This window comes from Pelophylax lessonae, assembly GCF_965119305.1.
Source record: "Pelophylax lessonae genome assembly, chromosome: 3".
NCBI classification, from domain to species: Eukaryota; Metazoa; Chordata; class Amphibia; order Anura; family Ranidae; genus Pelophylax; species Pelophylax lessonae.
The window spans coordinates 315,212,583-315,226,399 of NC_138770.1; the positions used below are offsets into that span (position 1 = coordinate 315,212,583).

General features: G+C 42.6%; 1 protein-coding gene across 1 annotated transcript in view; it reads left to right on the top strand.

The window, feature by feature from the left end:
- The window catches only part of LOC309550517 (5-hydroxytryptamine receptor 3A-like), a gene marked incomplete at both ends in the record, with an annotated part of 34,940 nt that extends 27,704 nt beyond the window's left edge, over nt 1–7,236 (top strand). The window contains one exon of the mRNA XM_082250879.1: nt 6,968–7,236. Within this exon, the coding sequence (XP_082107005.1) occupies nt 6,968–7,236 (269 nt within the window). The remainder of the gene's footprint in view (nt 1–6,967) is intronic.
- Between the last annotated feature and the right edge of the window lie 6,581 nt (nt 7,237–13,817).

The window sequence follows — 13,817 nt, forward strand, 5'->3', positions numbered from 1 at the left end:
AAGTAGGGGATATACAATGTTGGCGGTGTCATTCCTGGGGCCATACCTGGGCACACTGCCCACTGCAAGAGGAGCCCATGGAATGCGGGGTCCTCCAAAAGGGGTCTTTTTATGCCCATAAAGCATGCACAACACATCTGGATCTTGGTGAGGGGAAGTTTGAGTGTGAATTTCGAGTAAACCACTTTCCTGCCAGGGATTTGTTGGACTCAGGAAGCATGGTGACCCTGGTTCATCCCAGAGTTATTGGGAGAATCTGCCCATTAAGCAAAACATTACGGGTTGTGTGCGCATTCACGGAGACACTAGAGAGTACCATCTCATCTTGGTGTCCATCTCCACGGCATGTGGCACTGGTACTCAGGAGGTGGGGGTGGTGGAAAACTTAGTGCATGATGTGATCATAGGACGAGACTGTCCATTGTTTGCAAAACTGTGGGAACAAGGACAACCACATGAACGGCCCAGAGACTGGGAAGAAACGCCCTCTGTTCCTGCTGTTGAGGAGAGTAATCCTGAACTGCCACATTTTGTTGAGGTTGATCTGGATAAAAGTAATATTGAAACTGTTGAGGATGCCAAAATACATGGTCCACAGACCAACCTGAATACCGAGGGGGGGAACCTTCTCCACTTCAGGTGATGCTGTGGGAAGAGGAGGAGGAAGTGGCCTCTACCCCTGCTCTACCAGATTTGGGTGTTCCCCAGGGGTCATTTGGTACTGCCCAGATGCAGGACCCCACTTTGGCCTGGGCACGGGAACAGGTCGTGGTAGTAAATGGGGTTCCACAAGAGCCAGGGGCAAATGAGCGATGGCCACACTTTGCAGTATGCAATGAATTTCTTTATTGGGTTAACCAAATAAGAGGAAATGTGGTAGAACAATTGTTGTTACCCCATCAATATCAACGGAATGTTCTTGACCTGGCCCATAACGATGTTTTAGGGGGACACCTAGGAATGGAGAAGACAGAAGCACGAATCACCGACCGGTTTTACTGGCCAGGTCTGAAAGCAGAGGTAAAGAAATACCGTGCCTCCTGTCCCAGCTGTCAGTTAACCGCTCCGGTGACTCACTTCCGTAGCCCTTTGGTCCCTCTGCCTATAATTAAGGTCCCATTTGAAAGGATAGCGATGGATATAGTGGGTCCCTTGGTAAAGTCTGCTCGAGGTCACTCCTATATACTGGTGATCCTTGACTATGCCACCTGATATCCAGAGGCGCTACCCCTGCGGAATACCTCCTCTAAGACTATTGCTTGGGAGTTATTCCAAAGACTATTGCTCGGGAGTTATTCCATTTGTTCACACGGACTGGATTTCCTAAGGAAATACTCACGGACCAGGGCACTCAGTTTATGTCAAGGGTTATGGTCGATGTGTGCAAGCTGTTTTGGATTAAACAGCTGCGCACATCAGTCTACCATCCCCAAACAGACGGCTTGGTAGAGCGCTTTAATAAGACTCTGAAGTCAATGCTCAAGAGAGTGGTACAAAGAGATGGGAAAGACTGGGACTGCCTGTTACCAGCTCTCCTATTTGCTATTCGGGAAGTGCCTCAGGCCTCCACGGGGTTTTCACCCTTTGAGTTGGTGTATGAGCGGAGACCTTGTGGATTGCTTGATTTTGTTAAAGAGGAATGGGAAAGTGAACCTATTCAGCATAAGAGTGTTCTTGAATATGTCTCCCAAATGCAGGAAAGGATCATGAGTGTGATGCCACTGGTCAAGGTACATTTGCAAAAAGCCCAGGAGGCTCAACGGAGGGTATATAATAGGGCCGCTATAATAAGGCACTTCCAAGTGGGGGATCGAGTGGCGGTACTGATTCCCACTGTGGAAAGTAAGTTCTTGGCCAGATGGCAAGGTCCCTTTGAAATTGTGGAAAAAATAGGGGAGGTAAATTATAGAGTACACCAACCAGGCAAGAGGAAGCCGTATCAAATATATCACGTAAACTTGTTAAAGCCCTGAATGGACAGGGAACCGGTGACCTCCCTGGCTGGTGTAAGACTTGAACCTCAGGTTGGTGTGGAGAGTGTCCAAGTAGCAAATACTCTGTCTAAAATCCAAAGTCAGCAAGCAAAGGAGTTCTTGCAGAGAAATAAAGAGAAATTTTCAGATTTGCCAGGTCTTACTACAGTCATCGAGCATGATGTTATCACAGAACCAGAGGTCAAAGTTTGTGTCCGGCTGTACCGTATCCCGGAAGCTCAGAGAAAGGCCGTTTCAGAGGAAGTAAAGAAGATGTTAGACCTGGATATTATTGAAGAATCGCAGAATGAGTGGTCAAGCCCAATTGTGTTGGTACCAAAGCCCAATGGGACTCTGCGATTCTGCAATGATTTTCGGAAACTTAATGAAGTTTCAAAGTTTGATGCCTACCCTATGCCCCGGGTGGATGAGCTTATTGAGAGACTAGGCCCAGCTAGGTATATCACCACCTTAGACCTTACTAAGGGGTATTGCCAAATCCCCCTGACTAAGGCTGCCAGAGAGAAAACTGCTTTTTCTACCCCAGAGGGGAGTTTTCAGTACAAAAGAATGCCTTTTGGACTACAAACTGCTCTAGCCACTTTCCAGCGAGCAATGGATAGCATTTTACGACCTCACCGAGAGTATGCCTCCATATATTTGGTTGACATAGTCATTTTTAGCAGAGACTGGGAATCACACTTGCCTAAAGTCCAGGCAGTGCTGGACTCCCTTTGGAAGGAGGGGTTCACAGTGAATCCAGAAAAATGTGCATTGGGAATGGAGGAGGTGAAATACCTGGGGTATATCGTAGGTAGAGGGCTGGTAAAACCTCAGGTCAACAAGGTAGAGGCGATACAGAACTGGCCTTGCCCCCTAACAAAGAAGCAGGTACGTGCATTCCTGGGCATAGTGGGATACTACAGGAGGTTTGTACCCAACTTTGCCACATTGGCGGCTCCACTGACCGATCTAAGGGTCTTAAGTCGGTCATGGTTGAGTGGAATGCAGATGCTGAAAGGGCTTTTTTGGAGCTTAAGTCAGCACTGTGCCAACACCCTGTCCTGATAGCGCCAAACTTTTCAAGAGAATTCATTGTCCAGACTGATGCTTCAGATATGGGGTTAGGAGCAGTCCTGTCACAGGTTGTTTATGGTGAGGAGCCCCCGGTAGTCTTCCTCAGTAGGAAGCTGACACCAGCGGAGAAAAACGATGGGATAGTTGAGCGAGAGTGTCTAGCCATTAAGTGGGCCTTAGAATCCCTCAGGTATTATCTCTTGGGGAGGAAATTTAGGCTGATTTCGGACCATGCTCCTTTAATGTGGATGAGACAAAGTAAAGGGACTAATGCCAGGATTACCCGTTGGTTCCTGGCAGTCCAGGAATTTAGGTTTGTAGTGGAGCACAGGGCTGGGAGACAGCATCAAAATGCAGATGCCCTCTCACGAGCCTATTGTCATAGCTCCACTTTTGCCTCCACCTCCTTGGCGTTGGGGCAGAGGGGTGGGATATGTACAGGTCGTCGAGGGTGGGTCCTTGAAGGACGCTATATTTCCCCTCTGTTTGGGCTCTGGTCCCTTTAAGGGAACAAAAGGGGTTAACTCATTGATCTGAGGAAGTGGGTTTAAGAAGGACAGGAAGTTGTAGATTGGGTGTGGTGGAGCATAGAGGAGACTGTGGATGGTGGACTTTTGTACAGCCGAGAGGGTGCATGTCAGTGTGCTGACTGGGAACCTGTTGCAAGGGGAAGTTACCCTCTTCAAAAGTTGGGACTGTTTGACTGCAAAAGCAGCTCTGAACTCTTCAAGTCGGTAAGACTGTTTTTTCCTTGTTGTGTTTTTTTTGCTGCTATGAAGCCTGTTTAAGTTAATAAACATTTCTTTGGTTGCAACGCCTGTGTCCTGCGATCCAGCTGATTCCCCAAACATTGCAATCTATCTATCTATCTATCTATCTATCTATCTATCTATCTATCTATCTATCTATCTATATATATATATATATATTTTTTTTTTCCTACTTGTAAGAGTTCCTCAACTGATGTCATACACAGATCAATGATCACACCTTTTGATTTACATATGAATAAAATCATAAATACAATGAAACAATACGTTATTGCATTGTATTTACTCAATGACATTTAAAACTATCTGCAATCTTCATCTTTCACAGGAGCCCTTCCCTCCACAGACCCTTGCATTGCCCCCCCCCCCTCTCCCCAGCAGTTTCACCTTAATAGTGTTCAGAGGATGTCAGGCTAGCACCAGGCACACCCCGCCAAACTCTCCGGTAGAGAAGTTCTTCAGGGGGCCGATGGTCTGCGGCTTGTCTGACATGGTGAGGCAGAGGGGTTGGTGTGACTGTGCCCAGGACTGACAGGCGCTCTCTCCAGACAAGGTATACCTTACTGAGCTGGCCAATCACTGACAGGGTGCAGACATAACACCCAACCAATCACTAAGGCCCAAACATTCAATTATGCCCTCATCTCTTGAGTGATAGCCAAATCCTATTATAAACTATTTGCAAGCAGAACGGGTTCAAGCTTCTCAGCTTCTTTGGGCCCTACAACAATGATTGGGCCCAGGGCAGCTGCCCCCTTTTGCCCCACCTTAAAGACGGCCCTGTACCAGACAGACTCAATGATGTTGCGATCAGGGCTCAGTGGGGACCAAACCATCACTTCCAGGACTTCTTGTTCTTTACACTGAAGATAGTTCTTAATTACATTGGCTGTATGTTTGGGGTTGTTGTCCTGAGGCATATTCAATTTGGGTCCAATCATACGCCTCCCTGATGGTATGGCATGATGGATAAGCATCTGCCTGTATTTCTCAGCATTGAGGACATCATTGGAAGATGTCCACAGTGCCATCAGCACAGAACTGGAAGAATCCATTGGGACCCAGGTATACCCATCTACTGTTTGGAGATGTCTGACCAGAAGTGGTCTTCATGGAAGAATTGTGGTCAAAAAGCAAAACCTCCAACATGGAAACAAGGCTATTCGTCTCAACTATTGACTCAGCTATGCATGAGGACATTGGAACTGTGGTGCAGAAAAATGGCAGCAGGTGCTCTGGACTTATGAGTAAAAATTTTGAAATATTTGGCTGTAGCAAAAGGCAGTTTGTTCACCAAAAGGCTGGAAAGTGGTACAATAATGAGTGTCTGCAAGGAATAGTGAACCTTGGCGAAGGTTCCTTACAAGTTTGGGGCTGCATTTCTGCAAATTAAGTTAGAAATTTGGTCAGGAGCAATGGTATCCTCAATGCTGAGAAATACAGGCAGATATTTATCCATCATGCCATACCATTAGGTAGGTGTGTGATTGGCCCCACATTTATTATGCAGCAATACAATGACCCCAAACATACAGCCAATGTCATTAAAAACTATCTTCAGTGTAAAGAAAATCAAGACATCCTGAAAGTGATGGTTTGGCCCCCACAGAGCCCCAATCTTAACATCAAGTCTGTCTGGGATTATATGAACGGACAGAGGAATTTGAGACAGCCTGCTTTCACAGATCTGTGGTTAGTTCTCCAAGATGTCTGAAACAACCTGCCTGCCAAGTTCCTTTGAAAATTGTGTGCACAAACACTGTGTACATCGAAGAATTGATGCTGTTTTGAAGGCAAAGGGTAATCATACCAAATTTTGATTGGATTTAGATTTATCTTCTGTTCATTTACTTTGCATTTGGCTAATTGATAAAAATAAAAACTATTAACACTTCTATTTCCAAAATCATTCCTAATTTACAGCATTATTTCACACCTGCCTATACATTTTGCACATTAGTATGTATGTCAAGGAAGATAGGTTTTAAACTATAAGCAGGCATGGTTGCTTTTTTAAATATTTATTTCATTTTTAGTGATAAAGATTCTCGGAGACAATTTAGACCATTTTTACCACAATTACATTTTTGGTTTTAGGTTTAATACTGCTTAGCACATTGATTTTACACATTTCTTTGGCTAAAGTAGAAAATCTTTGCATTTCCATTGTAAACTACTCAATGGAGACCTACTGGTCATAGTGCTGAACTTCACTCTTACAGAATTGTGTGATCCTGACAGTAGCACACCTCTTGTATTAGGTTCCCCAACTTTGGATGAATGAGCACAGGGGGTACATTTGGACAGGAGCATTGCCAGTTTGGGAGACAGGAGTGTTAGATGTATGAGCAGATTTAAATACACTAAGAAACTGAAGCCAAACAGCAAAAGTTTTCCTTCTTTTGGGATAAAGGTTTTACAAAAATCAATAAAAGCTGATTATTTTAAGCACCATTGTCAGTGGTTAATTGTTTGTCCCATCCCTGTAACTGCTACATTTTCGGGACAGATTGTTCTTTTGAAAAACAGACCTGGCTGGATGACCAGGTGACAATAATAGAAGGAAAACCTAAGAAAGATGCAGTCATCACATATATAATGTATGTTTGCTTTGGGTGTAATACTGCTTTAGGTGAATGTAAAATTTGTCAAATTATCAACATGGTAAATAGTATAGTGAGCACAATTCTGTTGACAAATTATGGCAATGCTGATAAATGTGCAGGCAAACCCAACTGGCAAGTGTGCTTTATATAAAGAACAAATGGCTTCCTGGCAAATGTCACCTTCACCCTTTTACAACTATGTTCCCTAATAGAGGCAAACAGAAAAAGGGGATGATGGCACCTAGGCAAACTGTTTGAATTAGAACATTAGTGGAACATGGGGCAGAGATTAGTTATATTTTCACATTGCACTTCACCACCACCCCTCATTAGATGACAGAGTGGATGCCTGGCCATCATCTGGAAAAGCATCAGGCCATTAGAACAAGGCATCATACTGTACTTTCCAACTACTGTATATTAAACAAGAATTTCAAGGTAACTCAGATGAAATAAATTGTGTACTAAAAAAAAAAAAAAATATTTACAGACATAATGTGGACATACTTACAGACATTATGTTGTCTTTTTCTTTCCATAGAGCACAAGGATTTCTCACTACCAATTCTGGAACTGCTCCCACCAGAAGCTCTGTGCCCTGGTGCAGAAAGGCAACTGGCACTTATCAGCCAGAATCTTCGTATGGTGAGAGAAATGTTAGAAAGTAAGCATCAGCTGCAGGCACATGAAGAACAGTGGGTGCAAATTGGCTATGTGTTGGACTCTCTGTTATACCGTCTTTATTTGATCTTCATTGGGTCATATGCCATTATCATCATCAGTGTGTGGTGTGTCTGGTATAACATATAAAGTCTTAAAAGAACTATGATGCAATGGACATCCCCTCCCTATATTTTTGCACTCCCTCCTTTCTGCCTTGTTTTCTCCTTTGGTTTATTCCTTGTTTTCTTCGTACTTTCTTACAACATACAATATTACCTTTCTCAATGACTTGTTCTCATTCAAAGAGGTTAGGGGGCACATGGTTACTTTGACACAAATTACATATCTAAAACGCAATCTTATGCCCTCGCTGTCTCAATCTGTCTACCACTTTTGCCTTCTTACAACTCTTGTAATACTTAATGTAAATATCTAACCCATGTACATTGTACTTCCCTTCCCCCATGTATTTCTGCCTTTTTATACAGTATATTGTACTGCTATATTAAAACTAATAAAAAATGCATCAAAACAGAAAAAGCATTTTAATTCCAGACAAGTGAAAGCAGTAAAAGGTAATTACCACGAAATGTCCTAAAACCAAAAACAGCAGCCAGCACAACACTTGAACTAGTGCAAACAGTAAGAAATATAAACAATATGTGCAGCGCTAAACATGATTAACATGAACTAATGATAATGAACCTAACAGAGTAACATAAATAGGCTAAACAAATGGTGAAAAAATATAAAAATATAAAGATGTGATAAACAGATACACAAAAATTCAAGAGTGATATGTCAAAAAACGATGAAAAAATGATCTTATTGCCACAAAGAACGTAAAACCAGAATTCTCCAAACACGTGCTCCAAACGATGACTTAAGACAAAATTGTTGTGACACAATCCACCACCAATCGTTTAAGGAGGCTTACCAAAGTGAGTGGACCCAGTTTGGCGTACGCCTAGCAGGTCGACTCTTGCGTTGGTGTATGTACACCTGGTATACCAGGGAAGATGTTGAATAGCCCCTCACATCAGTCTCAGTTTCTTGTATCAATCAGGGTATATGTAGTAGATGTATACTCTCCCATAGTAGATAAAACCTTTATGAAATGGAAACAAAAATGCTCCCCATAGTGTAAAACTGTAAAGGGAAGGTATTTATTAAAAGTTCAGAACACTTATAGTTAGGTAGAATAAAAAAGCGCTTTTCAAAATAGGTCTGTATACAGCATCAATCCGCAGTAGCATGGACAAGACTCGATCCAACGCGTTTCATCTGCTTAGACATCATCTAGGGTGTGCTACTGTCAATGCCACTGCGACCTGATAATAAAAAAATAAAAAATATGACCCTAATCAAGACCAACAGTTTGTGACTCCGTTTGTCTCTGTGAGAGGAAATTCACTTCCTGTATCTTTCCAAGATGGTGCTCGTGCGTGCCTTCCAAGCCTCACTCTCACTCTGGGGTTAGAATAAGTGAATGGACAAAGAAAAGGAATTTCTATAAGACCTAAATTCAAAGGTCATACAGACTATAAATATTCAAGCATTGGTATTAGTATAGGGCTTGTATATGGCCATGAAGAATTTAGTGCAGAGCCTGGATCACACGCGATCCAAGCCTCATTTCCAACCGTCGGTGGGTGGAGACTGTCTGCGGAAACGAGGAGGTGCTATGTCCCATGTATCAAGCCTCGTTTTCAACACCGCATCAAGCCTCATTTTGAGCGCCGCATCATCACTATTGGATATCGTAATAATATCCTTATTTCTAATGGGCCGATACTCAAGATATAGAGGTCATCAATACCACTATAGACACAGGCCAATCGTGGAGTAAGCTTTTACCAGACATAAAAGCCCGGAAAGAGCCAGGAGTAAGGACATCAACTAGACGGCCCACACTTAGTGCACAGACAATAGGGCACTATGCTTCTAAAGGCTGGACTGTACATGTTTCAGCTTGTGAGTTACAATAAAAAATGAACAATAAAAAAATGAAAATGTGAGAAATATATAACAAAATATATATAATGAAAATAAACTAGTGTGTGTGAGGATTTAAGAATTATATTAAATATATGTATATATGGAAAAATTATAAAGGTGTGTTAAAAGTGAATAAACCCACAAAATAGAACAGACAAAAGGAGATGCTGTTGTTGGTCTTCATGGGTCATGTACAATTAGATCAATATGTTCAACAACCCATTCAAATATCGCACATAAAACTGGCAGTAAAAAAATAAACATCAGAAGTAGTATTCTGTGTGAATCATAAAAATGGAATAACATACATACATAAATCATGACTTATTGATGAATGCATTATTATTCCATTCAATAATCATCCCAAATGGGTAGTAAGAACGCAATTCATAGATCCAAAACGTCTCAAGACGTGAGACACCCCTAGTGCAAGCCGTGCCCCTCCATGGTGGAATATATTTGTCAATAATGACAAATTGCATGCCTTTTGGAACACAATTGTGATGTTTTCGTTAATGCTTTGGGACGCTATGGTTAGTTACCCCTTTCTTTATATTGGCTATATGTTCATTAATCCTCACAGTGAACGAACTTATAATTCTGCCCACATACTGTTTGCCACAGGGGCATTAACATGAACTAATGATCATTATTAGTTAATATAAACAATTAGTATTGTTTATATTGTTTACTGTTTGCAATAGTTCAAGTGTTGTACTGACATTCAGTGCGGTAATTATCTTTTACTTTTTTCACTGTATTGAACACTGTTTACTGCTGCAGTCCTTTTGCTCTTTGTGTAATTTGGCACGCACATACGTATTTGACTTTAGAGCTATAAAATCTTTTAATACTGAAGGTGTCTTTATTGTCACAAGTAGTGACACTGAAATAGGGGATTATATCTTAGACTTAAAAACTTATTGGTATATAGTTACATCTACAATGGGACATAGCATTTTTAGAACATTATATGTCTAAGCAAATGATACCTAAAAGTCTTAGGTGGAATGTTCATCCCCAACAGGGTGACACAGACCTAGACTCCTGGTTTAGGTATTTTAATGACGCTGGCACCAAATGTGTAGGATTTTTAATTACAAAGAAAAGGAACAGATTGTCAAACATCAACAAAAATCAAAGATTTTAAGGACAAACTTGTTCCTTTTAAAAATACTAAAGAATATAATTCTCTCTCTCTCTCTCTAATCTCCAAAGTTATTTGGAAAAAGAGGAGAAAGATCAAAGAAATAAAAAGCAAAAAAAAATACACTTGAGAAGCGGGAGATTATAAGTCAGGGTTAGTGTACAGTTGGCAAAAGCCAGACAATACCGTCTGGTTCTTCCGACATACCCACGACTCCCAACATTCAAAACAATTGTACTAGAAATAACAGTAACCCATATCCTAATACTGGCTCTATGCAAACCTATGGGGATGGCAGACCATACCACAGAGAAAACTCTTCCTGACAACAGGGAGACCTCCTAGTGTCCTAACTCCCAATACTCAGAATAGAGGCCGAGGTTCCAACCCTAATAGAAGGGGGGGGGGGTAAGAACATTCTAGTTCTAATCATCATTTTAACTCCCAGGCCTATTATAACAAGTATAAAACTAATGAGTTCTATGATAGAGGTTCCCCTGTTATGTATGAGGAGATGTCAGGGTTACCTGATCTGAGGCCGAGATGCTGAGAGGGCTACCCTTGCGGTTTAGTGTGGCACACCCCTGGAGATGGTACAGAGGGTGTAGGTAGATCCAGGAGCAATCCGAGAGTGAACTGGAACACACTGGAACCACAGCAGGGTTAGAGTCTTCAAGGGCTCTGGAGCAGGCGGCTACCTTGTGCCGAGGAATAGTTTCTGGTAGCGGAGATAGGAACTGACCAGGGATTGGGATTGGAGCAGGCAGCGGGTACCGTGGTACAAGCCGAGGTCATGCACAGGAGACAACCAGAATAGCCAAGGTCAGTGGAAGAAGCCAAGGGTCAAACCAGGAGCAGGAGATCAAACGGAGTCAAGAACAAGCCAAGGTCACAACAGGAAATCCAAACAGAATACAGGAAGCACATGAACACAGGGAAGCTGAGAGATAATCCAGCAATGAGTCTGATCCTATGTCCACCTTTTATAGGCCAGCAGAGGGCTATGTCAATTGAGCCAGGAGCGTCCATTGCTATAACTGGCAAGGTTGCCAGTTCTCCTACGGCTATTTCCCTGACAGGAGAGTGGGGTATCCCATAATCCACATACCTGTCATTCTAACTGACCACCTATTTTTACCCATAACAGATTCTTCCCAACTAGAGATACCCATCCTTATGGATATCAATCATATGGAGAGGGTGATACTGACAACTATGAACATCCTCCATATTATTATAACCAACAAAATCCTAACGGAGATCAGGTTTTTCATAAGGATTTTCACAAACGAAAAAGGGGCCCAGAGCAAAGAGAGGTTCCAGAGGGGGCGAAGAACTCATTGGAAAAAGAAGGAGAACATAACTAATCAGGGAGTATCAATCTCAGTAGTAAACAATTGAGTACTGAGGAAAAAGTAACTCAGGATAATGGTCTTTGTTTCGCTCCCCCCAAAAAACTAGATCTGTTTAATACTTTTATTGATATCCATAAGTATATTAGGAAGATCAATATCCAGAGATATTTGATCTCTTACCCTTTAATTAAAGATATCGCCAGCCATCAATGTCTTTAAGGATTTGGCTCTGAAAGATTTAGACAATCTACCTCCCAAAAGAACTCATGGGCAACCAAAGGTCAATGCTGGTTTAACCACTTTAATACAGGGCACTTCCCTCCCTTCCCACCCAGGCCAATTTTCCCCTTTTAGCGCTGTTGCATTTTGAATGACAATTGCGCGGTCATGCAACACTGTACCTACACCAAATTTATGTCATTTTCCCCCCACAAATAGAGCTTTCTTTTGGTGGTATTTGATCACCTCTGGATTTTTCCTTTTTGCTAAACAAATAAAAAAAGACCGAAAAGTTTGAAAAAAAAAAAAAAGTTTTTTTGTTTATGTTATACAATTTTGTAAATAAATAAGTTTTTTCCTGCACTGATGAGACTGCACTGACAGGCACTGATGAGGAGGCACTGATGGGGTGGCACTGATGGGGTGGCACTGATAGGTGGCACTGATAGGTAGCACTGATATGCAGCATTGGTGGGCACTGATAGGCGGCACTGATAGGCGGCATTGATGGACACTGATAGGTGGCACTGACGGGCACTGATAGGTGGCACTGACGGGCACTAATGGGCACTGATAGGCGGCACTGGTGGGCACTGATCAGCACTGACGGGCGGCACTGATGGGCACTAATGGGCACTGATAGGCGGAACCGGTGGGCAATAATGGGCACTGATGGACTACACTAAAGGATGGCAATGATGGGCACTTGTGGGCAGCACTGATAGGGAGGGCACTGGTGGGCAGCACTGATGGAGAGGGCAATGGGGGGCTCCCTGAGCCCTGATTGCCATCCCTGGTGGCCATAGTGGGCATCCCTGGGGTCATAGTGGGCATCCCTGGTGGATCTAGTGGCATCCCCCCCCCGAGGGTCTGCACTGATAATCAATGATCTGATTACCAGTGCCGACCCCCCCCCCCCCCCGTCAGGGGAGCCGCCGATCGGCGCTCCTTTACTCGTGCCTGTCAGGCACGAACTAAGGAAAGCCGATCAACGGCTGTTCCTATTTACTATGTGACCAGCCGTGATTGGACACGGCTGATCACATGGTAAAGAGCCTCCGTCAGAGGCTCTTTACCGAGTTCGGAGATGCAGGGTGTCAGACTGACACCTCGCATCACCGATCGCCGCTCTGCGCGCCCCTGGGGGGCGCCCAGAGCTGTGTTATCCTGCCGCCGTCATATGACGTCCGGTCAGGATAACACAACCACATTCCCGCCGTCATTCTGTAATAGGGCGGGCGGGAAGTGGTTAAAGTCCTTATGCGAACAGAAGGACTTGGTTATACGCTCTGCTGATAAGGGAGGAGGAATTGTTATTTTAGACAAAGGGGATTACCTCCAAGAAATGAATAGAATCCTAAGTGATCACGACATATACAGAGATTTACCCAATAATCCTACCTCTGCATTTAAAAAGGAACTTGTACAGCTTTTGGAGAAGGGTTATAAAGAACGCATTCCTAGATAAAAAAAGAAAAGGTCTCAGGGCAAGCAACGGGGGATAGATCTGCCACATGGGTAGAGTATCTAGCTGTCTCCATCCCTAATGAAATATGGAAAAAACAGAGGGGATTGTGGGACTTTGAGTGAGTGCAGCTAGATATATATATGTATATGATTGTATTAAATGTCATGGAAATAGGGTAAAATCCCAAATAGGGGACCTATAATAACCTAGCACCAGATCTGACATTCCCAATCAATGAAGTAACATGAATCAAGAATAGATCATATATATAATTATTCTAAGCAAAAAATAAATGCAATAATAATATACACAAAGTCATTGTTAATAAATAGCAGATTTATTGTGACAGCTTAATCTCTGCAGGTACACAATCTTTTAATATACATAAATCACTTATTAAGACCCAAAAAAATGGGGACATGCAGAGAGCTGACACATAATTCACATATTAAATTCAAAATTCATGGCCTATAATATCACATCTATTGATATCAATAACAAGTCATGTTTTTTTACACAAGATTTGCATAAACAGAAGTAC